General features: G+C 42.1%; 14 protein-coding genes across 14 annotated transcripts in view; 5 read left to right on the forward strand and 9 right to left on the reverse strand.

The window, feature by feature from the left end:
- INN1 (Inn1p) overlaps window positions 1-789 on the reverse strand; it is a gene marked incomplete at both ends in the record, with an annotated part of 1,473 nt that extends 684 nt beyond the window's left edge. Inside the window, one exon of the mRNA XM_020213517.1 lies at window positions 5-789. Coding sequence (XP_020073276.1) covers window positions 5-789 — 785 coding nt within the window. The remainder of the gene's footprint in view (window positions 1-4) is intronic.
- A 903-nt stretch (window positions 790-1,692) lies between these two features.
- Window positions 1,693-3,042, reverse strand: CYBJADRAFT_8821 (uncharacterized protein). Its single transcript, XM_020217990.1, has 3 exons — window positions 2,833-3,042; window positions 2,754-2,781; window positions 1,693-2,552 (listed from the first exon to the last, which is right to left on the reverse strand). The coding sequence occupies exons 1-3, from the start codon at window positions 2,935-2,937 to the stop codon at window positions 1,792-1,794; spliced, it is 894 nt and encodes a 297-aa protein (XP_020073277.1). The 5' UTR covers window positions 2,938-3,042; the 3' UTR covers window positions 1,693-1,791.
- CYBJADRAFT_165550 (uncharacterized protein) lies at window positions 2,952-3,843 on the reverse strand. Its single transcript, XM_020214094.1, has one exon. The coding sequence runs from the start codon at window positions 3,788-3,790 to the stop codon at window positions 3,149-3,151; it is 642 nt and encodes a 213-aa protein (XP_020073278.1). The 5' UTR covers window positions 3,791-3,843; the 3' UTR covers window positions 2,952-3,148.
- A 472-nt stretch (window positions 3,844-4,315) lies between these two features.
- On the reverse strand, window positions 4,316-7,561 carry THO2 (Tho2p; the record flags this gene model as incomplete). Its single annotated transcript, XM_020212430.1, has 1 exon — window positions 4,316-7,561. A coding segment is annotated over one exon (3,246 nt), but the record flags the coding sequence as incomplete, so codon positions are not given.
- A 611-nt stretch (window positions 7,562-8,172) lies between these two features.
- YSF3 (U2 snRNP complex subunit YSF3) lies at window positions 8,173-8,818 on the forward strand. The gene is made up of 3 exons (XM_020217988.1): window positions 8,173-8,273; window positions 8,337-8,419; window positions 8,480-8,818. The coding sequence occupies exons 1-3, from the start codon at window positions 8,271-8,273 to the stop codon at window positions 8,652-8,654; spliced, it is 261 nt and encodes an 86-aa protein (XP_020073280.1). The 5' UTR covers window positions 8,173-8,270; the 3' UTR covers window positions 8,655-8,818.
- CYBJADRAFT_165552 (DUF1774 domain-containing protein) lies at window positions 8,609-9,748 on the reverse strand. Its single transcript, XM_020214095.1, has one exon. The coding sequence runs from the start codon at window positions 9,619-9,621 to the stop codon at window positions 8,755-8,757; it is 867 nt and encodes a 288-aa protein (XP_020073281.1). The 5' UTR covers window positions 9,622-9,748; the 3' UTR covers window positions 8,609-8,754.
- A 220-nt stretch (window positions 9,749-9,968) lies between these two features.
- On the reverse strand, window positions 9,969-11,107 carry CYBJADRAFT_165553 (uncharacterized protein). The gene has a single exon (XM_020214096.1). It carries the CDS (start codon window positions 10,881-10,883, stop codon window positions 10,068-10,070), a length of 816 nt encoding a protein of 271 aa, XP_020073282.1. The 5' UTR covers window positions 10,884-11,107; the 3' UTR covers window positions 9,969-10,067.
- Window positions 11,108-12,124: 1,017 nt separating this feature from the next.
- On the forward strand, window positions 12,125-12,739 carry RHO3 (Rho family GTPase RHO3; the record flags this gene model as incomplete). The annotated part of the gene is made up of 1 exon (XM_020212389.1): window positions 12,125-12,739. A coding segment is annotated over one exon (615 nt), but the record flags the coding sequence as incomplete, so codon positions are not given.
- On the reverse strand, window positions 12,738-13,935 carry PRM5 (pheromone-regulated protein PRM5). Its single transcript, XM_020214097.1, has one exon. It carries the CDS (start codon window positions 13,636-13,638, stop codon window positions 12,796-12,798), a length of 843 nt encoding a protein of 280 aa, XP_020073284.1. The 5' UTR covers window positions 13,639-13,935; the 3' UTR covers window positions 12,738-12,795.
- Window positions 13,936-17,665: 3,730 nt separating this feature from the next.
- Window positions 17,666-19,786, forward strand: CYBJADRAFT_176256 (nucleobase:cation symporter-2 family protein; the record flags this gene model as incomplete). The annotated part of the gene is made up of 2 exons (XM_020216776.1): window positions 17,666-19,258; window positions 19,745-19,786. 2 exons carry the CDS (start codon window positions 17,666-17,668, stop codon window positions 19,784-19,786), a joined length of 1,635 nt encoding a protein of 544 aa, XP_020073285.1.
- A 591-nt stretch (window positions 19,787-20,377) lies between these two features.
- On the forward strand, window positions 20,378-20,893 carry OCA2 (Oca2p; the record flags this gene model as incomplete). The annotated part of the gene is made up of 1 exon (XM_020212364.1): window positions 20,378-20,893. The coding sequence occupies one exon, from the start codon at window positions 20,378-20,380 to the stop codon at window positions 20,891-20,893; it is 516 nt and encodes a 171-aa protein (XP_020073286.1).
- On the reverse strand, window positions 20,744-21,893 carry CYBJADRAFT_146114 (HPP family protein). The gene has a single exon (XM_020213254.1). It carries the CDS (start codon window positions 21,725-21,727, stop codon window positions 20,924-20,926), a length of 804 nt encoding a protein of 267 aa, XP_020073287.1. The 5' UTR covers window positions 21,728-21,893; the 3' UTR covers window positions 20,744-20,923.
- Window positions 21,894-22,074: 181 nt separating this feature from the next.
- Window positions 22,075-23,313, forward strand: HIS5 (histidinol-phosphate transaminase; the record flags this gene model as incomplete). The annotated part of the gene is made up of 2 exons (XM_020216777.1): window positions 22,075-22,145; window positions 22,212-23,313. The coding sequence occupies 2 exons, from the start codon at window positions 22,075-22,077 to the stop codon at window positions 23,311-23,313; spliced, it is 1,173 nt and encodes a 390-aa protein (XP_020073288.1).
- A 67-nt stretch (window positions 23,314-23,380) lies between these two features.
- Window positions 23,381-25,675, reverse strand: CYBJADRAFT_170700 (uncharacterized protein; the record flags this gene model as incomplete). Its single annotated transcript, XM_020216142.1, has 1 exon — window positions 23,381-25,675. A coding segment is annotated over one exon (2,295 nt), but the record flags the coding sequence as incomplete, so codon positions are not given.
- Window positions 25,676-25,691: the final 16 nt, after the last annotated feature.

Consider the following 25,691-nt stretch of genomic DNA (forward strand, 5'->3'; position numbering starts at 1 on the left):
ATACTTCGACGTTAGCTTCTTAGCATACGACATCCAATCGTTGTCTCTGTCTTCATTTGAATCTACTTTTTCAATAGGAGGTGATGGTTCTTCCACAAATACTTCCTGGTGGTCATGAATGTTGTTGTTCCTTATATCATTCTGTCTTGGAACATCTGGAAGAGAATGCACAGATGTTTGAGACGCTCTAAAACTATCCCCGAGTCGAGTCTGGACATTGTTCACCCTTGGTAATGGTGGTGGTATAGAATATACCACTCTTGCACTATTATTTTCTCCGCCAGAAAGTGGTGGTGACTGTTGTCCTGGAACTGGTGGTAATGACCGCTTTTTTGGAGACTGGGAACTCGTCGTTGACATTGACATGGACTTTCTCGACACAGTAGCACTACTAGCTGGGTAGAAAGTCATTTCCAGGTAAATCTCACCAGCTTCTCTTGAGCCGGACGTTAGGGGATGCCACTTATCATATCCTTCTTTCACTGATGAGTAGAACACCGGTGTAAAATCAATCTCTGCCTCTGCAATCAACGTTGGGGCCTTCTTCGTCTCGTCCAGCACGCTCAACTTCAACACCGGCGAGATCTCTGGCGATATCGTGAACCTGAACTCTTCATCCCATCTGGGCACCTGTCCTCCACGTAGATCCGCATTTGTCTTGTCCGTCAGGTTGGCTATTCTCAAAAGACAGTATGGGTTTTGCTTCTCCAGCTTCCGCTTATTCGGTAGATCCTTAGCCCTACCAACAATGATAATCAACGTTCCGCTGTTGCCTCTGAACTGCGACATGGCTCAGTCCTTCGATCTATTGCCGTTATTGAAAGCAATGAACACACTCAGACTTGATAACACACCAAACGTATAAATGCCTTGTCGATTCCAACCGATTCACGTTGAGAAAATCTTCCAATTTCGCTTAAAATAGTTGAAACACGCAGAGGATGTAAACAAACAAACAAAAAAGAAAGCAAGGCTGATAAAATAGTCACGTGATGTATAACGTACCCTTCACGTGCCAATCATAGATAAGATATGAACACACTCAAAAACAATACTGCTAGAGTGGGAAAGAGTGGATATAAATACTCCAACATATTCTCTTGTGGGAATCCTCTGATCAAAACAATCTTCTCATGCAACTAAAACTTTCATCTCCAAGGTCCACATCAGAAGTGTTACTTTGAGAACAAGTTTCAGGAATTCCGCCAAAGAAATTCCGCTCACCGGAAAATATATATTGTGGTGTCCGGGTGTATCAAATCTATAGTGCTAAAATTCTTCTATTACTGCCTAACACGGTATATTTCCGAATTAGGAATCTCTAAGTAGTCTCCGGTCTGGAGGCTGAGAACTGTGCCCTAGACTTTGGTATTCATGCTCAACGGCTTCAAAGGAATCGACAGCTGACCAATTGCGTCACGTAGTTCAGTTCCTTTAGCTATGACCCACGCAAGATGTTACTCGTCCAGTACAAGGAAAATGTTACAAGCTGTAAAATTATCCTCCACGGGAGTAAATGACGTTCATTAGGTTGGATTATGTGTGTGGTCTGCGATGAGGTAGCTTTTCTGTAAGGAATTGGACAAAATGCCATATCGAAGCTTTCATGGCCTCTGATGTGGAGCAAAGTCGGGATCGTACTCCATAATCAATGACGGCCCTCTCAGTGTTCTGCGTGACACGACTATGGCTCGTTAACAGCTCCAGCGTTATCTCTAAGTCTAGCTCCTTCTCATGCTTGTTACTCTGTATCTGATGTAGGTACACATGCCCCTCGTTAATATATGGTGATCAACACCATGTAGAATATACTTGTTTGAAGTAGTCCATGTAGTTCTCCTTGTTCAAGACAAAATACTCCTCGCCCACCATCCCTATGGGTATCTTTGGAGGGAGACACGGTGCTTCTTCGTCGTGTGGGAAGTCTCTCAAACAGCCTCTCGACCACGTTCCATCCCCATTATAACCAGATATGCCTTTATCAATGATGAAATCCTCGTGCTTTACATTCTGCTTCTGTAACCTATCGAGGAAGGAGAACACCTCTGGTGGGAACGAAGTATACTTTAAATTCTTGACCCTATCGATTTCATGCTGCTCTCGAAGCACCTCAACCTTTTGAGGTGCCTGTGCTCCAATATCAACAGCAGAAAATGGTAGACTCAATGGATCAATTCCATCCATTTCCTCTGATTTCAAGTCTGATAGTTCCACAGATGTTCTGTGGAACAATGTATCAGATGACGACAGCGGTGTCGTTGGAGTATCGGGTAGCTCCTTTCCAGTATTCACCTGTACTTCCAACTGTTTCAAATTCGCCTGAGACTGTCGATCGTACGTGTGCTCATAGGATGCTCTTCTCGATTCATGATATCTTCGCTTCACTTTCCTTGCGAGCCTTCTCAGTCGGCTTGTTTCTTGCTTCACTCCATTATCGACAAATACCAGATCAACAGACGATATTATATTCTCAGCCTTTGGACTGGGTGTGCTCTGCAAATCATCGCTCGGAGAGTCACCAACAGACGTATATTCAGCCTTCTTCGGGATAACTGGTACAATAGCATAATACGTTAGCTCAATCTCTAATTGGCCATATGGCTTTAGTGAAATCACCGCATTACTCTCTTTTTGCTGGAAAGCATCCTCAAGAGAAACCTCGCCAGACGCTAGCAGCAGGGGCAATGGTGTTCTATACTCCATAACAAACACCTGGAGATTGGGCTCATTCTCTGGTTTGATCTCAAACCTACACTGCGAGTTCTCACTCCATTTCAGATACTGGGACGTTGTGAACGGTGATCTCTTTGTTCGGCGGACTGTGGTACTAACCTGAAACAAAATGTACACTTGCGATGTCGATGCCGATCTGGCCCTAAGTCCTCTGATTTCAATTGGATCAACAACTAGAACTCCTCTGGTTCCACAAGGTGTCATGTGATCTACAAGTACTGTCTTCTATCACTGTAAAATCGACAGCGTCACCAGCTAAAGTACGGGCTTGTCGTGGTTGTTATAAATCACCAGGCTTCCTCCTGGTTGGGGTCACAAGCATCATCCTACACACTGCCACAGGTCATCGCTCTGGGCGTACAAAGCACACACACTATTGGATATAAATCACGTGTATCATTTAAGAGATATACACTCAACGGCGTCTTCTTCTCTTATCAGGGTAGTCATTGCGACGGTCTCTTCTATCAGGGCCTCTTGAAGTGTCGAATGAGTCTTTTTTCGCTGGCGGAGGGGGAGGTGGTGGTGGTGGGATTGAGCCTTTGTAAGATGATCCACGGTTACCACGATCATCTCTGCGATAGCTGTCTCTAGGACGTTCGTCCCTGTCCCTAGGACGTTCATCCCTGTCTCTCGGACGTTCATCCCTATCCCTAGGACGTTCATCCCTGTCTCTCGGACGTCCATCCCTATCTCTATCACGCCTTGGATCTCTTTTATCGTTGTCACGTTGTTGGCCTCCACGATCTCTGTCACGACGATCAGAATCACGGTTTCTCCAGTCGTCGTTTCTATCGCTCTTACCAGCAATAGCCTTACTAACAACAAAAGACTGATCTGGAAGTCTTTGTCTGGTATGGTGTGCCTCTGGAAGGGGCAAGTTCGATAGAGGACCTTGAAGGAAGGAGTCTACTGCAACTGGATGACCTGCAATTTTCACAAAATAGTCGTGCAAAATGAGCTTGACATTTTTTCTGTAGGTCTTAGGATCATTGTTCTCTCTTAACTTCTTAGAAGTGGAAGGACTATCACTTGTGAACTTGATTAACCCTTCCATATCTTTTTCTCGTATCAACTTCACCACATCTTTGATTTTCTTCTGGAGTTCAGTTTCGCTTAAAGATATCATATCAGCTGTAACATTGCGGAACCTTGTGCCAAGACGATTATCTTTAGCAGCATTTTGAGGCTCTGTTGGGAATTTAAGACTTTCTCTAGGTTTATTCTCCTTTGACACCTGTACTTCCCTCTTGGTAACTTCCCCGGTTTTAATATCATTCTTCTTGAGCTCACTGTCGTGTTCACCGCTACTAGTAGCCTTAGAGACAGGATCTGGTTGTTTAGGGTCTTTGATTTCCGGTTCTTCACCCGATAAAGCAGTCTTGGAAGAACTCTTTGTATCTTGCTTCTCATCATCTTCTTCGATAATAATTTCCTCTTCGTCAACTTCCTCGTCAGCATCAGCCATCGCTTCATCAGTACTGTCCTTCTTTTCAGATTCAGCTATCTCCCTTTCTCTCAAAGCAGCAGCAGCAGCCTCTTCCTCTGCACGACGAGCATTCCGTTCTGTTTCTTGAGCTTTGATTTCGGCAAGCCTAATAGCACGTTCCTCTTCAGCTTTCTTTGCCAGCAGACGTTTCTCTTCCTCTTTCACAAGTTTTTGTCTGCGAAGTATTTTTTCGGACTCTGCTTCAAGGAGGGAGCGCTCCTGTTCATCAAGCTCAACGACGTCCCAAATGTTAACCCAGTTTTTAGAAGACCCTTGAAGTAATGCAAAGACGGCAGAGCATGCAAGCTTCAAATCATCTCTAGTTTCAATTTTCCCCACCTCTTCCACAATTGAATGAAGACTAATTCCTATTGTCTTGGTGGTTATCATGGGAATTAAATTCTTGAGGAATGTTAAAGTGTTTCTCCTTGCCATATAACTTTCGACGTATATCAGATTGTTCTTTACCACAGGCACAATTTCCTGTAACCAGTGGAAAGAGGACTTCTTTAGGTCAACCTCGCTCTTACGTTGGAACGAGCCAATAACTTCCCCGACAAACAGTCCAATATTCTCGGCCTCAATTGGAGTTGACGAGTATAACAAAGTTCCAAGTATTCCACTTTCAAAGAGTTTATTGAGCACTGCTTTGGAAATGAACATACTTAGCTGAGTGCTAATGAAAGTAGCACTGAATATAGCACCACTTTCGGAATGTGTAACACGTGGAATGACACAAAATTGGATAAATGCCTCGATTTCATTCTCTGTAGGCTCTTCGGATGAGAACCATAGTGAGCGATGATCATCAATAGTATTTGAAATTAGTTCTGAGTGTTGTCTGTGTTTTTCTAGATCACGAGGTAAGCCATTGATCACCTCATTATTAATCTTATGACTCTTCTGCAATCTCTCTCTCAACCTAACATTTTCTCTGCTATTCTTTTCACGGATATCCATGAGAGTTATCTTAACTTCTTTCTCAATACTCTTGTTTTGTGCAGTCACTTTTGCTAGTTCTGCAGTATAAACGTCAGCATCGAAGTTGATGTCATACAAGCTCAGCTTCCAGAAGTCATTGAAGAGAGTTTTTGATAAATCTGTCAAATCGATACTCGTAGATTCAAGATTGGCATCAAACTCAAGTGGAAGCTTAGATCTCCATAATTCAAATGCCCAAGCAACACCGATGTTGTACTCTGAGATCATGTCATCCAAAGGTGCAATATAATGTTGAAACAAATCATAGTTTGCGCTGTGACTGAAGAAAGTAATCATCTGACAAAACGTGTGTAAAACAGCTGCTGACTCATCAGAATGATCACATAACACCTTGAACGGTATAGTATCATCGGAATCACGTATAACTGACACGTGGTAATTGTGTAACAAGATGAATAACTCGTTGAGATCTCCAGACCTGCGCATCGAATTGATTAGTCTCAATCCACTATTAATTGATTCATCTCTGGTATCCAAAATTGTTTTGCGTGTTACTTTCTGCAAAGCTAATCCGCTGTTCAAAAACTTGATCTGACTAGGAATCAAGTTTGTATAACGCTGGATACCTCCCATATGCGCAATCAATTGCTTTAAGACAGTGAGTCCGACACGATCCTTATGGTGGAGTGACCTCGTGCAGAACATCAAAATGGTGTCTAATTCAAGTTCTTTATAATGTTTTGAAATCTTTCCAATGAATACGGACAGCGATTGTAACCATGTTGAATCATTGATTCCATCATCTTGAAGTGCTTGCCTGCGTTGAGTCAGTCGTGTTAAAATAGCAAATGGTAACACATCCCACGCATAATCGTTGAAGTAACGTGCAGAATCAACCACCAAATCTGTCAAGTTGTCATAACTCTCAATCTGGTTCAAGATCACAGAGAACGCAGGAAGTGGATTGGCAAAGGCGATCTTTGCCAATCGTCTCATAGTCTCTTTAACATTAGTTGTGGTCAATCTCTTCAAGACATCTTTGGTCTGCTTCTCAGCCTTGGAGTAATTCAACTTCACAAACTGGTTATTTTTTGAGGTAACCCTCAGTAGTTCACCATATAGGTTATAACGCCAGGCCACAGGAAATAGGACGAGCAGTTGGAATGAGTCATGGACAAGGATAGGATTTTCATGACCAAAACTCAGTGCTGGGAATATAAACTTCCTGTAATATTCAAACCAAGTTTCTAGTTCCTTTTCGTAACTTTTAGAGTTTTTAGTCTTCTTGAGGAAGGCCGTGATAGCTTTGCAGATTTTTGAGACTAATAAGAAATCCTCTCCCAATTTTGCACCAACAAAGGATAAAAACTCATTGGAGTACTTGATCAAACTTTCCTCATTTTCAACAGAAGGTAAACCTTCTGTCCACTCTCTGTAAAAATAACACACAAAGCGTCCATTGCTCAAGGGATACGACACCTCCTTGATATCATCATGTCTCGCGAGATCTTTAACCAAAGGTGTTGTAAGTTTCCTTGATTGTTCCTCGGATAGAATCTGCTCCTGGCAAAGGAACGGTTCAATCATATGCTTGAAAATTCTCAGAATAAGCTTAGGTACTTCATCATCTGCAAAAGCCAATGTTGGATATTCAACCAAAATGTATAGGGAAGGGAAATACAAGCCATTCTCAAGTAGTGATTTCAGTAAGAGAAGTTTGAAATTCACGTCGCACTGCTCTGCACTTTTCTCCTGGCTTTCGGTTGACTGGGTCTTGTTATCTTCTTCGTCATCTTCATCATCAGCTAACGGTCCACTTAGAGCTAAAGCATTTGCTGAAGCTTTGAAAATCTCCTCGTCAATGTTTTGTTTGATTTTCTCTGATAATGTAAGCATCACTTCTGAGCTAGGCCCCAACAACTTGTACAAGGCACCAAACGAAATGAATCCAATTTTCATAAGCATACAGGTAAATCTCATGAAACGCTTCAACTCTTCATCACTAGACGGAGTTTTGGCAAGAACACGTAAGTTGGAGGCTATGAATCTAACTGCATCCTCGCTGCCTCCTTCGTTTAACGATTCCAAAGATGAGATCTCAGACTTGACCTTTGGGAACCATTGCGAATTTTCCAACAACTCCAAGAAGAATCTGTAGTTCACGGTGGAAAATTCAGCACCAATACAAATAATTAAGTTCAAGACCATAGTTGTGTCTAAGTTGAAATGACCTATGCAAATGTCAATCGAATTGAGAACGGCAGATACTTGAAATTTAGAGAATTCAGAACCTGCAACGTCTGAAAGAATAGTGATAACCTTTGAATAACCTTCTGCGGACTCGTGCAAGAGATTATACCTTGGCTGGTCAACCAAGTGTCGAATCAAATAGTCCATCTTATCTTTCGAGAGGGATTGCACAAGGCCCAACTCGGTTACGATCTTCTCATCGAGAGCAAACGACGCCAGGTCAACAGATGGGAAACTCTTGTACTCCCTAAGCAGTTTCAAGATGTTCTCATCCAGTTTAAACGAGTTCAGCACCGCTATAAACGTACTCTTCAACACGTCAACACGGCCATTGCCCATAACATCTTCCAAAAGAGAAACAAGCTTTGCACACGGGATTCTCGCTTCGTAGTACTTCGCACTCAGAATCACCTCATAGAACACACCCTGAGCAATGCCCGGTTGTGACGAGACCTTCGAAGCGATCCCAGCTCTGCTCCTGTCAAAGTCATCAACAACGTCCGAGGTTAAGTACAACCATTGGTACTCTTCGTTGGCGGCATTGAACAGTTCACGGCGTTTACGATGAAGTTCTTGCTGTGGGTCCACAGTGCTTTCAGCATCAGCCATTGCAACGTCTTCGTCGTCCTTTTTGACATCCATAGCTAAATCTGTTGACATTTCTGTTTGCAATGGCGTTGGTGTGTGTGCCTGTGTGTACGTTTGTGGTTTTCTCGCAGTTACAATTTTTGCTTTGAACTGGGTTTTCCGTGGAGAGAGGAAGGATCACCTCAACAGAAGGAAAAAAACTTTCGCTGCCAGTCCTCGAAACATAAAGAACGACAGCGAACGACAACGAACGACAGAGAAGTTTAGGATGGTAAGTATATCGTGTGTGGTTGGTGTGCTTTCACTTACGCCCGAGTGCTAACCTCTTTTATAGGCTGATAAAGTTAGAGAGCAGCAAGTTTATAACCAGTTGAAGAGTCGTCATATTGGTCTTGGAGATGAGACAACAACAAAACAGTAAGTCAAATGGGAGCTTCTTTTAACCATGTGACGTGTACTAACAGGTTGCTTCTATAGTGAGTGGATGACAAACGTGCATAGAGACTCCTACGCCTCTGCTGTTGGACATCCATCTATGCTTACGTATCTCTCTATTGCGCATGATACGCCAAAAGCCGTACTAAGGACACAGCTGATTGAAAAGATGGCCAATCCGTGTGGATCAAAATCCAACGAAACCCACAATGAATGAAATTACAAGGTAGACAAAAGTCATTGTGAAATGGTTAGAACGTATTTCTTAAGCTTTGTGTTATTATAGGTATAAGTTGGGTGTGTTTTCAACCACATCCTCAGTTGTTGATCAATGGAGCATTCTCAGTAGATGACCCATTATCAGAAGTGAGATTGGCACTGAGCACTGCAATCGATGCGAGGAACAAAAATCCTGAAATGGCAAAGGCAAAGATCCACTGAAGAGCGAAAACCTTTGTGAATAACTGACCAAGACCCAATCCCAACATTAATGCGGATGATGACAGTCCAATGGACCAATCCCTATAGATTGCTAAGAAGAAGGTTGGCACCAACAGGAAATTCCAGATGAAAACATTGGCAACGATACGAGCAGCCAACGATTGCGAACCAACAATCACAGCGCCGTTCCAAAAGATTGCAAAGAACAACCATGAGAATGGCAAAGCTGCAACTGGCATGTGAATCAAAAAGATCTGAGATAGGTTTCTGATTTTCCATGGTTTCTGCGAGGTGTACAAGGCCAAAATGTTGACGAAATTGGCAATGAGAACCAGCTCAGAGAGGATATAATGGCCGTGGGCAAACAGTAAACTCCAGGCAAAGTGTAAAAAGTTAAAGATGTTCAAAGACCAACCAACGTTCGTTGCCGTTTTGACCCTCGAGAAGTTTGTAATGGCACCCAGTGCATTCGCAGCTGGGTTGGAAGATTGGGACTGTGAGTTTGTCTCCTCTGGGAAGAAGAACTGCGCAATGAATCCCAACTGCAAAATGTGTGTGGCACCCCAATAAATGAGGATCACCAACAAATTGGCTGTAAATGGGGTGAAACCAACCCTAAAGAATGGGTCCTTCTCTGGATCATCGTCGATTGGGTTGCGCCCCACCAAATAACGGATGTTGGCATACACCGAGAGGATCAGGGTGACCACAGTGGAAACCTTAAGAGTAGTTGTATCTGTCATATTATACGATTTGTTACAAACGAACCGGTTTGGTATATTTGCCGTGGAAGCAACTCACCATAGCTCGAAAAGGGGGAAATTGATCTCCCTTTTATACCTCTCCTTTCAAAATGGCAAGACCCTCTTTTTGCCCGTTTCTGCATTTTATGCTTGCTATTATGCCATGTAGGACATAATTGGAAATTTCTGGCCCACGCACCTGTCATCTGCACTAAATCCCACACACCTGTGTGTCACCTTCAGAAGAAGACACATGTTCTGTAAGGACACTTATAGAGACGGTAGTTTGTTTTCTGTAGCTCTTCGCCCAATTGGTGGTTACTTCACTACATGTAAACTAAAGAGACTTGACTGTGACTCCAGTTGAATTGAACACACCATCTAAATTAATCTACTGTAATTTTGTGTTGATTGCTCTTTTCTTAGTATTAAGAGCGAACGAGGTTCTAACTCGTGAATTGGCTATTGGTTGTGATATCGGCTTGGAGTAGACGGCCATTGGCGAAGGAACCTTTAACACTTTCATAGGCACGCACCAAATCACGGTGCTTTGTAAACATAATCTCTGCAGTTGCGGAGCCTGAAGCCAAATCCTTCACTCTGATGCCTGTAACTTTACCAATTTTTTCAAAGACATGTATGAGGTCGTCTGCCGACGTTCCAACTTCTAAGTTCCTCACCGTCAAGAACGATGGAGATTGGGGGTCATACGACAGTTCAATACCAGCGTTATAGTCCCTAGTGCTTATGTCCCTTTGCTGTTTCTGAGAGTTGTGGAACGAAGAAGCTGACAATGAAGGTGTGGATGACAAGGTCAGCCGATGCTTTGTTATCCTGTTGTTGTTTTGGAGTTTACTATTCAGCGTGCTAGGTCTGCCTCCTTGTCTGGACTCGCTAGGCTTCCCCGTTGAATTCGAGACATTTGGATATTGCTTCGAAGAGTTGCTCTGTGAATTTAACGCTTCAACTTTTGCAACTGAAGCTCTGAGACGTTCTCTAACGCTCAGCTTCTGTACCCTGTTCGACTGTGCCTTGGATCTTGAAAGTGATTTGCCCCTTAGCGAAGCAGGGGAGTTCTTTGGTCTGGTCTGGACATTGGAGCCGTTCAAAGCTCTATATAAAGGGTTCTTCTCCAGTTTTGATTTTGAATCTGGAATCTTCTCAGATTTCCTGTTCTTGTTTCTGTTGTTTATATCCCTCGACGTCCGATCTTGAGCGCTCTGCAACCTTTGCAATAGAGGATTGACCTGCTTCTTAGCCATGTTTAGGATGCTGATCCTCTGGTTCTAAACGTGGCGAAACGTTAAAGCAGTCCTTATTCGGCCACCACAATCAGAGAGCCCTATAAGCCCCAAGTTGTGTCCATCCTGTGCGCACTCTTGGGGCTACGTTTCTTTGGATGGGTGTTTGTGGTGATGTTCGGGTGTTATATAACACGCCTTCTTTTCCTGTTTCGGGAGGAGCATGGAGTTGAAGGTCTTGGGTAACCTCAGCAACCAAAATTAAGAAGGACGAGGAAACGAGCTGCAATGATAATATCAAATGCACACTGATAACTAAAGGATTATTGCAAATTGAGAGTACTATATAAAGTTCATTTTGGCCACTGTAGCTGTACTTGACTACTCCCAAGAAGTTTACATTCCGGTCGAGTCGACCTTTGAGACATTCTTACAGTTCTACAGGCTAAACCCGACACGTTTCAATATCGTCTGAACGCGGTCAAAATACTGAGGATTGGATCCGTACACAACAACATGTTCTAAGGCCCGTGGTAGTTCTAAGATCAAACGCAAAGTGAACGCTCAAAGGTCTATCATTGATTGTCAAAGCCATCTCTAAACCTTCAACAGAACCTTCAACAGAACCTTCAACTCGAACAATAAAGTCCCGTCCTACAAAAAGAGAGAGAAACCCCAATTCCAAAACACACAACGCGAAAATTTCCAAAAGCGGCCAGCTTATTTTAGTAACAACGGCCATAGGGGAGGAACGACAACAAGAAAAAAACAGGTTGTAATTAATCAAAATCGAGAATTCTCTCTTGATTCATCACTTGAATTTTCCTAAAAGGGTTTCTTTCTGTCTGATTTCATCCATTCCTTTCTACTTGTGCTATTCCTAATCCACTCAGACTATCTGCTTCTTGTTGTGCCATTTTAGAATACTTGAGCTGATCCATTCGTCGGGGGAGTAAACAAACCATTCGAAAAAAACACATTCCTGATTCTTGAAAAGACATTGCTGTTGTGGACGCATTCCCAAGCTACTAGAAATACACTAGGGGGAAAGAATTGATTCATAATTTATCCTGATAGAACAAATCAGAACGAAGCAAAGAACACAAACAAATCATAAATAATGCCACTCTGCGGATCTTCAACTAAACCAAGTGAGTTGTTTTGTGTGTTTTTAGGCGTCTCGTTTTGGTTACTTTTTTCCATTTACAGACAATTCTGAAGGCGTCTTTAATACCCATTCTGTATACTAACAAAACACAATTAAACCCCCAGTTGAACGTAAAATTGTCATTCTCGGTGATGGTGCATGTGGTAAGACATCTCTTTTGAACGTCTTCACCAGGGGTTATTTTCCTCAGGTCTATGAGCCAACTGTCTTTGAAAACTACGTTCATGACATCTTTGTCGATGGGAAATCCATCAAGCTTTCCCTCTGGGATACCGCTGGACAAGAAGAATTCGATAGACTAAGATCCTTGAGTTATTCCGACACGCATACGATAATGCTATGTTTCTCCATAGATTCTCGAGACTCTTTGGAGAATGTTCAGAATAAATGGGTCGGGGAGATTGCAGACCATTGTGAAGGTGTTAAGCTGGTATTGGTGGCGCTCAAGTGTGATTTGAGAAATGATGATGGAGACGACGACGACCACGAGAATTCTAATCCATCTTCAAAGAATCTAATCACGTATGACGAAGGTTTGGCCATGGCCAAAAAAATTGGTGCGCTGAGATATTTGGAGTGTTCTGCAAAGAAGAACAGAGGTGTTAATGAGGCATTCACAGAAGCAGCCAGATGTGCACTAACTGCAAAGCCAAAGGGAGCAAATGAAGGTGAAGAATCCTCATCTTCTACAGGGTGTATAATTATGTAATAATGTTTGCGTGTTATTTCTGGTCTTATCCTTCAAAATAAAATACAAAATGCAGTTTAATCTTCAAACATAGAATCAAGGTATTGTGAAGGTACAGCTCTGGAACGACTCTTGTACTCACGTTGAGATCCTCTCTCTGGACTCGTTAGTGAAACTTCGCCGTAGTTATCATAACTTCCAGTACGTTCATGTCTGTTGAACCTTGACCCAACTTGTGGTGGTGTCTGATAAGACGATGTAACCTCTGATCCACCCCCGTTAACCGTGGTTGTGCTTGCAATGTTACTCAGACTGGACAGTACCCTGGAATGGCGTTGGTTTGGAGGTTGGCTCTTCAAGCCCATGACCTCTGCAGTTGGAGATATGAACATGGATTTCCTCTTATTATCAGTGGCATCCAATGTGGAGAAGATATTCTCATGTGATCTTGTATAGCCTGGGTCTGAAAAATCAGCAACTGAGTCGTTTGAAAACTCCTTTGTGTATGTTGAGTACAGCAACGGTATCTTCCCCTGCGATACGCTCTTTCTCAAATCTGAAGATGAATGGTATAGCTGGTTCTTCTCCATCAGCCCACCAGATCCAAAGGAGTTTGTCGAGTTATTATCATCCAGAACAACAGACTCACGCGCAGTACGTCTCGCCAACCAGTTTCTCAAGATAAGCACAAGGGCAAAGATAACCATAATGAACCCTGCGACGGCTCCCACTGCAATGAACACTGTTCCCGAGGGAGCACTTGATCTCCAGATGTTTGGATTATCGCCCGCAGCTGGTGGTGTTATATCTGGTGTGGTCCACGTTGTGGACCCGGCTTCAGTAACCGTGATCACTGGCATGCCAGACTTGGTTGCAGACGTCGTAGTCGACGTTATAGTGGGCATACCTGACGATGACATTTGTACGGAACGTTTCTCAAAAGAGCTGTGTGGATGGTTTGGACGTCACAAGGAACGATGATACCCTTTTAGGTGAGGAATGAGAAAACAAGTGTGATGGACAAAGGGGATGGGGGTATTTTGTGTTGCAGTGTAAAAAGTGTCTTGGATGAATAAAGTTTTTTTTTTTCCTTCCTCCGTTCCTTCTTCTCTTCCGTACGAGGAATAAGTGGATAATCTGCTTCTTCTGGAATGCAATCAATGAAAAGATGGTTATTAAAACGGACTTTCTCCTTTGAAAACCTGGAAACCCTTTCGTATTATAAAAAAACCGTAAAATCTGCAAGAACTTTTCGATTGGTACCTTCTGTCTCCCTCCCTTGCTGTTGTTTTATACAGCTTTGTTTGATGTACCGTGCCGTCTTCGCATTCTCGAACTAATTTTTTGCATTTGTGTCTGTTTACATTTCCCGATGCGGGTTTTTGCTGTAAACAAAACGGCTGTTCTATAATTAGGTTTCAGGCAAAAGGTCCCGTCTCTTTGAATCGAGGTCTGTGTGTGGCGCATAACAAATCGGTGACAGGGGCTTATGCGTCTCGAGAGTTGGGTTCTATAGACAATGAGTCTGTTTCTTCTTTTGTAAGTTGAAACACTATTTGTTTAAGCTAAGCTGGGATTGTTCTTGGTATTGAATGGATAGCTCGAATAGCATGGGGCTACTTTTTGTATAGTTAGTGGGGTTTAAGCTTAACCTGGTCTTAAACTTATCTTGCTCTTCAACAGACAATTGTGACTTCAGGTGACTTGATACCTCGATGTGGAGAAGAAGTGGAAATGAAAGCGTCGGGAGTGGAGGTTCGAATATCTTTCATTGTGGGAATGATTGATTGTACGAACTGGCCTGAATCACAGGGTAAGTGTTGACAAGAGGAGACCGAGTACTGGGGCAATAACAGATTTGTGATAGTTAAGTAAGTGATGAAGTAATGTAGTTCACTCCAAAGTTGAAACATATCGAGGTCGACTGTACGATTGAACACTCTTTTCTTGGTTATTCTGGAGGCTTCAATCAAATCATCTTTGTTCTTGATTGGCCTCGTGTGTGATGTTTTCGGTACTTGAATGAACTGTTTCTTCGCTAAACGTATGTAGCTTTCTTTCTGGCTTAATATGCGGTATCGACACTTTGACCAATGTAACAAGTTTTAACTCAAATAGTCCATCAATCGATACCCCTCAAGTGCTTCTATTGGTCAGTTCCAGGAAAAGGATTTCTCGCTGGAGTTTATCACCCTTCAATTGAATCGAATATGGGATAACCCCACCTGCGTATAAGTCGTGCAAGAAGATAGCTCGCTTCAATGAAGAGTTTGTCAGCTGATGTGACTAGAGTATAAATGGAAAAGTTTTTTTTTACCAAAGCATCACCCTTTGATGACTTGTATATGAAGAAACTTAAGCAAAAGCTATCTTCTTCGGCATAAGAGAAGCTGGTCCTTTGCTTGGTACAATATCGATACCTCAAAGGAAAAACCATATGTACAAATATTTTCTTCTGCCTCAACATGATCTTCACCTTCACAACCTCACTCATTTTATTTCTCCTTCATTTGTCATGGACAAGATCTCTTATGTGGTTGTTCTTTTCCCTATATCATAAATGAAAAGCGTTCACTTCCCAAATAGCCAGTTGACCTTTGAGATTATATTTATTACTGATGGCCAACACTGAGATATGACATACAGATAGAACCTTTTCATGCGTAGTGCTTTCCTGCGTTGATAATTCCAGATTCGAGCCTTTAAAAGATCTTTCCCTCAATTAAACACCCTCTTGAAGTTAGTATACTTGTTCTGGAGAGGTTTCATTCCAGTGCTTTCAACTCTCACGTATGAATTGTTAAGCAGTTACATCTCAACACCGATATCTCAATTTCTGATCTCTATTCAAATATAGTTTTCAGTGCTTGAAGGTGTTTTATTGCGTTTCTCATACAATAAATAACCCATATGATATGGAGAGTCAATGATACCTTTTCGTCCCACATCGAAATCCATGCTTTAGTCCTCCTGTCCATATAATTATCTAGGTGTTGGTTCTATTATCGAAATATTTAGCAACTGTTCGCTTACATTCAAAACTGAGGTATGGGGTTATCTTATCGAACAAATGACAAATGTTGAGAATAATTCCCCTGGAATATGCCATTATTCAAGGAACACGATGATCAATATTGGAAGAAGATAAAATCCCGATATGGATCCTCCAGTGGTAACTTGAATTCATGAGCATTTCTCAACGTAAGATCGCTGTGTGATTGAACAGAAATTATGAGCGAAATACGAAGTCCTCCATATCAAGAACTAGGAAATCTATCTCAATCAAGCTCCGTGTTTAGTAAAGATGAAAAGCCACCAGTAATGCAATCAAATATCAAATCTTATCATCATAAAATCGCCTAATAGTTCAAATGGTCAAATCCAGGTGTGCGTAACTACATATATACAAACAACTATACAGAAAATACGGTAGGTACTAACGGCGAACTACTTTTCTATCGACTGTCTATCTTCTGTCATGGATACACATGATTGGCTACCCCCATTGGCAAATCGATGAGAATTATACTTCGGCTGAAAGCGTTTTGAAGCACAGGCTTTCTCCCAACACAGGAGCCCTATCCTTCGGCAATCATTATCTAAATTACATCCAGGACACACTCATACATGAAACCAAGACCCAAATTCAGGTCTCGTCAAGATTCAGCACATCCATTTGCATAGTTGTGTACAACTCTTATCTAGAACAAAGCTTCGACCTATGTGTGGGCCTGTGTGTCACGCCGAACGTGTTAAATGACTATTTCTTTTTCAAATGGGGAACTCCATACCTAAAAAAAAAGACTCATTATGGAACATAATGGAAAAGACCGACTTTTACATGTACATAGATCGATACGACCATCATTCCAATCCAGGTCATTTACATCGGCTAACTTATTTAGCTGACTACTAGAGACTTTTAATGGATACGACGACTGGACACTTGGTGACGTGAGTGTCCGCCTTGAGTTTAATGCTTTGCAACCACATACGCTTGGGAAGTTGTCCATGACAAAATTAAACATACAGACAACGACATAGAAGTGGGAACTTGAAACTTGAGAGATAACAGAGTTTACACAATCAGTGTTGCCAAGTGTTAGCGTGAGTGCGGTTTATCCAAGGAGTATCAAGTCACAAGACATATTTTCGGACACCCAAGAACTTAGCATAATCTCGACTCCTGACTCCTGGTGTACCTACATGAAGAAACATCCAGAGTACTTTGGTTCTGTCGACCTTCTCATCGCTCAGTTTTGATCAAAAATGGTATTGTACTCTTCCGTAATCGCCAAACTCATCTACAGAACTGCAACAGGTAAACTACAGCCGGGCTTTCCCACAAGCTCGGTGATCTCCTCCGACGGACTGTCTCAACCAAACCAAGCCGCTTTTGCTTTGCAATGGTTGAAACACCCACATACATTCGGCCTTCCCCCTTCCCTTCGTGCCTTATACATGCAGATAAGATAAAACAACCCGTGAACAGGTCTTTCCAAGGAAGAAAGTGCTTCGTTTGGCGAGAGGAATCTTGCGCTTCAAAGCTGGCGTTCTTCAACAAACGGCTCTTGGCTTTCTTGGCCTGCTCTTTTTATGGTAACACAGTGCCATGTAGTGCGCCAATAAACGGTGTGTGCACCAACTAAACACTGAAGACGACTGACAAATCAGATGTGGGAAGCACGTATCCGCATGTTGGAGCAGAGGTTGTAATTGGGTCACGATCATGCAGGAAATTGTGAGGAAGAAGGATCTTAAGGCACAATGCCCACATTATCTCTAGCTAATTGGCGCATTCTTACCCTTTTAAACTTGACGCAAGCTGATATCGATAAGTAGTGTGCGTGTAATTTGTATATAAAGAGAAGGCCATCGGTCTCCAAAATGGTGTGTAAAATGTGACAATGGCTGTTTGTGACTAAATCAGCATAGACTGCGTGAGATATGTTGCTCCCAACTACAGAAGATGCGAAGGGCGCTGGTAAGCGACTCTTCAAGAAATTCACAACTAAGGAAGGTCTCATTGGTGACTATGACTATTTGAGTCTCTTTATGCCATCGATCCCATTCGTATCGAAGACACATAAGGAACAACCCTTTTTCGGGTTGGACTCGGAAATGCCAGTTGTTTTGGGCATGATCTTGGGCTTCCAGCATTCGCTGTCCATGTTGGCTGGTATCATGACCCCGCCTATTATCATCGCATCTGCCGCCAATCTCGGTAGTGCAACATCCCAGTATCTTGTCTCGGTATCGCTTATTGTCAGTGGCATCCTTTCGTCAATCCAAATTACAAGATTCCATATCATGGGTACAAAGTACTACGTGGGTACCGGTTTGCTATCTGTTGTGGGTACATCATTCGCCACAATCACCATCGTCAACAACTCGTTCCCTATCATGTACGCAACAGGAGAGTGTCCAGTTGCAGCAGATGGAACACATCTGCCTTGTCCAGAAGGATATGGTGCCATCCTAGGTACCGGTGCTTGTTGTGCCCTTTTGGAAATTGCCCTGTCGTTTATCCCACCAAAGGTCCTACAAAGAATTTTCCCTCCTATCGTTACAGGTCCTGTCGTCCTGCTTATTGGTGTTAGTCTGATCGAATCTGGTGTTACCAACTGGCTTGGTGGCTCAAACTGTACAGACACATGTCCAAGCGAAGGAGCTCCAATGGCTGGCCATTTTGGTAACGCAAGATTCTTTGGCCTGGGTTTCTTGGTCTATCTAACCATCTTGATTTGTGAAAAGTGGGGGTCCCCAATCATGAAATCTTGTGCAGTTATCGTTGGTCTCCTTGTGGGTTGTATTGTTGCTGCTGCCTGTGGTTACTTCAGTCCAGATAATATCGAAGCTGCACCAGCTGCAACCTTCATTTGGGTTCACACATTCAAACTTACCGTTTATGGCCCTGCAGTGCTTCCAATGCTTGCAACTTATATCGTGTTGATGATGGAAGCCATTGGTGATATCACAGCTACGTGTGATGTTTCTCGTTTGGAGGTTGAAGGTGAAATGTACGAATCTCGTATCCAAGGTGGTGTCCTTGCCGATGGATTCAACGGTTTGCTAGCTTGTCTCTGTACTATCACACCAATGTCAACATTCGCCCAGAACAACGGTGTCATCTCCATCACAAAGTGTGCTAACAGAACAGTTGGTTACTGGTGTTGCTTCTTCCTCATCGTCATGGGTATCTTCTCCAAGTTCGCTGCTGCATTGACTTCTATTCCAAATCCTGTTCTTGGTGGTATGACCACCTTCTTGTTCACATCTGTTGCTGTTGCAGGTTTAGCCATTATCTCTAGAAATAGATTCACCAGAAGAGACCGTTTTGTTCTCACTGCTACATTGGTGTTTGGTTTCGGTTCAACCATGGTTAGTGATTGGTTCTCCTATATCTTCACCTACGACGGTGATAACCACGCGCTTCAAGGTTTCTACAATGCCATTATTCTTGTTATGGAGACCGGTTATGCTATTGCCGGTATCCTTGGTGTTATTCTTAACTTGTTCATTCCTCAAGAGGAAGAAACCGTGAATTACATTGAAGCAGATGAAGCAATTGAAATGGAGCCAGCAGATATTCCTTCTAACGATAGTAAGATTCAAGAGTACAGTGACGGAAAGACACAATATGATGTCGATGCGGAGACCAAAACTGGTACCACTTCTGTTAACAAAGAGTACTGATTTTGTTCTTGAACTTGACTAGATTATATATATTCCCTTATTTAGTTTGAAATTTTTCTTTTGATATTTATATGATTCACCGTTATTCATTGTAAGTGATGAACTGCTGGGCTCAATCTGTAATATGTTATCTGAGTCGATATGATTGAGCCATCGTATTAACAATCTTCGCAGAGTGAAATTTGACCCTTTTTGAACAAGATTGTTGTTAAGTTGCCATTTTAACACGTAATTCAACATTATTGACATTTATACAGCTCTCTTACATAATATTTAGTGGAATTCATTAACAATCATCAAATATGTGATATTTTCATTCTCTTCTTGAAGTTACTGGATAACTCTATTTTGATCTTGAAATATAACAAGTGAGAATATATACAGCACAATTTTCTTTGCCAATAAGTCAATATCACTTTCTTCTTTTACATTAATTAGAACAACTTAAAATACTTACACTGATTTATAAACCTATTAAATCTCTCTACTGAACAACAGAGAAAACGTTGATCCTGCAATCATTACGCACTTTCGCTCATCTAGTAAGTTGCGCTTTCCCCTATGGAGGTATGAACATGTTGTGTCACGATAAACCTGGACACCACAAATTTAAGATCTCTAGTGCTCGTACAGTCAGTTTCCCAATCGAGGTCATTCAAAGTGGCTATGTTAGCTACTCAGTTATAAATGAATAATATCGACACCTCTAGCTGCATATACTCAATTGACTCTGTAGGCTCACTATTGGAACGGGCTTTCTGGGAGATAAATGGCAATGTCCAATGGGTTTCGAGTCTGGCTGTGTGGTGCATCCGAACACCAATGTTTGGTCTCGAGCAGAAATTCAATCAACAACAACAACATCCTTTGAACTAATCACAGAGACTGGCAGGCGCTACAGATTCCACAATCATCCTTAACTTGATCAACTTAGATATCATTGGAGCACCATCTTCTGATCACATGTCTGACACCATTTACGTTCCACCGTTAAATTTTGCACTAGTGGAGGACAAGATTTACCGCTCAGGGCATCCAGTGCCCAAGAACTTCCCCTTCCTGAAGACGTTGAAGTTGAAAACTGTTATATACATTGGAGACAAGGAGGATAACTATGAATATTACGATTTCTTGAAACAAGAGGGAATTGAGTTCAAGTATTTAAAGATGAAATCCCCCAAGGAGCCCTTTGTCATGAACGACCCTAAGATTATGAATGATGCACTATCAATCATCCTGAACGTTGAGAACTATCCCATATTGATCCATTCCAACAAGGGAAAACATAGAGTTGGAGTGCTAGTTGGAATATTGCGTAAATTGTTACAGGGATGGAGTCTAACAGGTATATTTACAGAGTATGACAAGTACGCTGGAGGCAAGGGGGAAAGCGATATGGAATTTATCGAGATATTCGAAACAAAACTTGAAGTTGACAGGAACAAATTACCATTCTACGTAAGGCTTGATACTACATGAGGAAAAACAGCTTGACGTCGTTGAAAGTAATTAGTCTATGATCATGTCTTTGAGAGATTCGAGAAATTGCATTTGAGCTGTAGTGAGTACAGTCCCCTGAGGTATAACCAGATCTCTTTCCACAATAGAAAGATCGCCTGCTTTATTATCACCGATTTCCAAATCAGAACTTTTGGTCCCAGCATTATCGGGTTTCTCATCTCTGAAATGATGAGCAGTCCACCAATACACAGGATAGGACCGGAGAATGTTGTTAGTGACACACGCAACGCCAATGATCAGCAGCGAACTGACAATGTGTGCTGGTAAATACCACCAACTCATTGCTCTGATCTGGTCGTCTATAAAGGGCAATAGAGCACTTGCACCACTAGGTGGATGAACACAGTTCAATGCTGACATTGCAACGCTAGCCACGCCCACTGCCAATGGACCACCTACCCAGTAATGATCCCTACCTGTCTCTGACAAAGAGAATAGCTTCATGACGCATACACCTATCAATGCAGAGATGAAATTACCCACAAAGATGTTCCTAGGTTGTGCCAGAGGCGCAACATGGACATTAAATGCCAAGATGGCTGTCGCACCGTAACTGGCAATGATATGAGGTGCGTGGTGTTCTTGAAACACAGTCGAGTGCCTGAATACTCCTTCAATTGTTAAGAGAGAAACAAAAGAACCAATCAAAATGTCAACATAATGCAAAGCCTCTGGCACGTCCTTCATTGCCGGTGCACCACCTAACCATTTCGAGATAAATCTCGGGAACTTTGGTAATACTGATGGCGGGACATAATTGTCTGTGTATGCATCGAGATGTAAAGGCCTCATATTTCTTTGAAAAATCCACACACTCTACAAAGGGTAGGCAAGCTTAGAAAGGAAGAAGAAGAAGAAGCAAAGTAGACACGAACAAGTCACTGCTTTCTATCCCAGTTGTCGGTATAACTGAATTGGTAATTATTCAATTGATCCACGGAAGTCTCCTCAAGGTCATTCATTCGGGAATAACTACTCTGGGAAATAGCGCTGGAGTTGCGAGCAACTCCGTCTTTTCTCTTTTTCACCCTCGCACTTGGTGTCTGGGTGTTAGCCGGCTTTGAATGTGACTCACTTTTGGGCACTTTCCACATCTTCTACGTATTCATTGAGATTGTGAAGTAAGAGATAGGGAGAAGATGCCATTCAACTTGAATACTCTCGTTAGACCGAACATTCTTGCACTGGAGCCTTATCGTTGTGCAAGAGAGTGAGTTTATATGCTGCGTTTTTCGCAATTGCGTGATGAGTTCTAACACTGGAAATTGTACCATAGCGACTTCAAAGAAGGGATCTTGCTCGATGCCAATGAGAATGCACATGGACCAGCCATCCAAGACTTGGACGATGAGGAGCAGTTGCTCCAATTGCACCGTTACCCAGACCCTCATCAGCTGGAGCTGAAAAAACTCATTGTGGAGTTCAGAAATGCTGAGAACGTATTTGACGTTGATAAGCAAGATATCATCACCCCGGAAAACCTGTGCTTAGGTGTTGGTTCAGATGAGAGCATTGACGCCCTGATCAGAACGGTATGTCGTCCTACCAAGGATAAGCTGCTTATTTGTCCTCCAACCTATGGTATGTACTCCATCTGTGCCACGATTAACGAGGTTGAGATTGTGAAAGTGCCATTGAACCTGGATACTTTCCAAATCGATCCAGAAGAGATAAACAAGGCCATTGCAAACGATCCAACAATCAAGATTGTATACATCACAACTCCGGGGAACCCTACCGGTACACTGATCGATTTCAAGCTCATTGAAAAAGTGTTAAATAATGAAAACTTCAACGGTGTTGTTGTTGCTGACGAGGCATACGTTGATTTTGCACCAGTTGGTTCCTCATTGGCAACCCTTGTAAACAAGTACCCAAACTTGGTTGTCATGCAGACCCTATCCAAGTCTTTTGGGTTGGCAGCCATTAGATTGGGTATTACTTTTGCTACAAAGAGATTGGCTGGTATCTTGAATGCTCTGAAGGCCCCTTACAACATTTCCACGTTGACATCTTCTGTTGCGACCAGAGCTGTTTCTCCACAGAGTATCAAACATATGAGAGAAGTAGTTCAACTGTTGAATTCTGAGAGATCAAGACTAGTGGATGAGCTATTGAAATTCCCAAATGTTTCAAAATTGCTGGGTGGTGAATCTGCAAATTTCTTACTCGTTCAAGTTGTTGATAAGAAAGGCGACCCTTCAAGTGAAGATGCGAAATACATCTATGAAAAATTGGCCACTACAAAAGGCGTTGTGATTAGATATAGAGGTAACGAACTTGGCTGTCCTGGTGGGCTGAGAATCACTGTTGGTACGAAGGAGGAGAACGACATTCTGCTTGAAAAATTCCAAGATGTTAGCAAAGACCTACTATAAGTTAAGTAAAAAAGATAAACTGAAACAGTATTTTATATATGATACTCACAATAGAACATATACACTATCAGAAGACATTTGTGACATCATCAACAGTTCTCTCTTTGAGAGATGGGACAATAGACTGATATGAGGAAAACTTCCTGTCAGAATCATCAATCTTTATCTTTAACATGGATCTATCCTCATGTTGATGCTGATCAAAAAGTTTAGATTTGCCTTTTTGCAGCTCCCCCAGGATCTTGGAATGGTTCAGGTTCATCTTTGCAATTTCATCGGTCAAAGATTGAACATCTGTAGAATAATTAGAACTGACAACGCCCATCTGACAAATAACATCTCCAAGTACCTTTGGTGTAGGGTTCTTATCATAAAAGACATTAGCAATTGATTTCAAAGTTAAAAGCTTTGTTTCGGCATAACGTAATTGTGACGAAGTATTAGCAAATGATTCTCTAACTCTTTGTTGCAGCATAAGTTGCTCAAAATCAAGCTCCCTAGAGGCATTCAGTTGAACATCATATTGCTTTTCAAGGGCAACAAGTTTATTAGCAACCCTGTGACAGCGGTCTTCGATAACCTTCGTACCTGAACGGACTTCATCAACAGTAACAAAGTCTGAGTTAGTATCAGATGCTATCGTAGATGACTGTTTAACAGTTGAGTTCAAGATGTCATTGATGATATAAGCCTCCGATAACCTCCATTGGTTGCTGTGCCCAATAGATACCTCGGTATGTTGAACGGGAATGTTGCAATGATCCAAGAAAAAGCTGTTCAAATTGCGAATGTTCTCCTCTACTACCATCAGCTCAGCTTCTGTGTCATAAAACATCAACTCTATCTCTTTTTCAAGGTCATTAGAGCTCAACTTTGGATATTTTACATCTTTAACATGAACATAGCTTTTGATATCGATAGGAAGATGGAAGGAGCCGAAGTAAACTTCATCATCGCATAAATCTTGGGAAACATCAACAAGTTCAATTGGATCTGTTTGTAAGGAGATATGCTTTTCCTGCACTGTGGCCTGAATTTCCGCTTCTCTGGTATTATCGTCTGTTTGAATTGATTCCGAAACGTAGTTCACATCTGGCTGAGTTGCTTTATTGTGTCTGCTAACTTGGTCCGGTTCTATTGAGACATCATCATCTTTCTTCTCAATGTCCGAACGTTTTTGAGTCTCACTGTCATCCGGGACTTCTTCAGATTCCTCAACCTCATCCGGTTGTGACATGTCTTGGGTAATGCCGCTCAAATCTGACGCTTCCGCATCCTCAACATCATCGTTGACTTCGAAATCGTCATTGATGTTCTGTATTAATGCTTCTTCATCAACATCAGATTCCACAGGAACGATATCTGACGAGAGATATGCATCACTTATAGCTGCAGCCACTGAGGCGTGAGCACTTTCTTCATTGTTCTGACTATCAGAATCATTGTCAGTTAGCTCACTTTCATTAGCAGATGATCCATCCTCTTCACCATTATCGTCTTCCATATTAGAACTGGAATCATCAACAGCATCAACATCGTCTCCAGAGATGCCTTGAACACCGTCAATATCATCTGAAAAGTTATGCTGTGTTCTATCGTCAGCATCTTCGTGATCATCAAAGCCATGGAAGCTCTGTTCATCATGTGATTCATGAACTTGTTCAGATACACTATCACTTGACTCAAAGATATTCTTTCCTCCAAAATTTAGTTTCTTATCTGCAAAGGCACCGAATCCAGAATTTGAGAAATCAAGCTTCGTATCAGAAGTTGCTGCTGATGTCGTTTCTTTAGGTTTATCGCCAAACGTAAAACCAGAAGTTCCAAATCCAGTGCTACCAAAACCACCAGCATTACTGTTAAAACTGAACCCGGCGTTTCCAAAATTTGTTGGACCAGAAGCTGACGCAAGCGGATTAAGGTCAGTTGGTGCAATGTTAGAAACTTGCTTTTCGACTTCATCCGAGTCAGAATCGCTATCATCCTCAATTTCTTCTTCACTAGACGAAACATCTAATGCGGATACACCAGTTTCTTTAGAAGAATCTTTAACAGCCTCTGAAACGGAGCCAAAGTCAAAGACTTTGTCTTTATCTGTAGCCGAATGCGAGGGCTGTGCATTACTGAATAGAGGTGATACGCCAGTATTACCTAGAGAGTCGAATGGGGAAGATTGGGCAGATTGAGATGACCCAAAGAAAGAATCACTTTCAGGTTTCAGGGAACTGAAAGGAGACTGAGACTTTGTCTTAGTTGGCTCTTTGTCATTAGACCCAGACAATCTTGCAAATGGGCTCTCGTTGCTACCAGCACTACCAAACAACGAATTTGTCTTATTTGATGACAGCTGGGAGAATGGTGATTCTCTTTTAGTGTCG

The sequence above is a fragment of the Cyberlindnera jadinii genome, assembly GCF_001661405.1.
Source record: "Cyberlindnera jadinii NRRL Y-1542 unplaced genomic scaffold CYBJAscaffold_1, whole genome shotgun sequence".
In the NCBI taxonomy this organism is placed as follows: domain Eukaryota; kingdom Fungi; phylum Ascomycota; class Saccharomycetes; order Phaffomycetales; family Wickerhamomycetaceae; genus Williopsis; species Williopsis jadinii.

Bases quoted from the DNA above. Each gene is read 5' to 3' on its own strand.
- CYBJADRAFT_8821 (XM_020217990.1), bottom strand. From the start codon at position 2,937: ATGACACCTTGTGGAACCAGAGGAGTTCTAGTTGTTGATCCAATTGAA. The intron at 2,782-2,832 runs GTTAGTACCACA...ACAACGTCCCAG, and splicing joins AAGTGTACATTTTGTTTCAG to TATCTGAAATGGAGTGAGAA. The intron at 2,553-2,753 runs GTAGGTTTGAGA...CTATTGTACCAG, and splicing joins ATGGAGTGAGAACTCGCAGT to TTATCCCGAAGAAGGCTGAA.
- CYBJADRAFT_165550 (XM_020214094.1), bottom strand. From the start codon at position 3,790: ATGGAAGGGTTAATCAAGTTCACAAGTGATAGTCCTTCCACTTCTAAG.
- YSF3 (XM_020217988.1), top strand. The intron at 8,420-8,479 runs GTAAGTCAAATG...TTGCTTCTATAG, and splicing joins GATGAGACAACAACAAAACA to TGAGTGGATGACAAACGTGC.
- CYBJADRAFT_165552 (XM_020214095.1), bottom strand. From the start codon at position 9,621: ATGACAGATACAACTACTCTTAAGGTTTCCACTGTGGTCACCCTGATC.
- CYBJADRAFT_165553 (XM_020214096.1), bottom strand. From the start codon at position 10,883: ATGGCTAAGAAGCAGGTCAATCCTCTATTGCAAAGGTTGCAGAGCGCT.
- PRM5 (XM_020214097.1), bottom strand. From the start codon at position 13,638: ATGTCATCGTCAGGTATGCCCACTATAACGTCGACTACGACGTCTGCA.
- CYBJADRAFT_146114 (XM_020213254.1), bottom strand. From the start codon at position 21,727: ATGAGGCCTTTACATCTCGATGCATACACAGACAATTATGTCCCGCCA.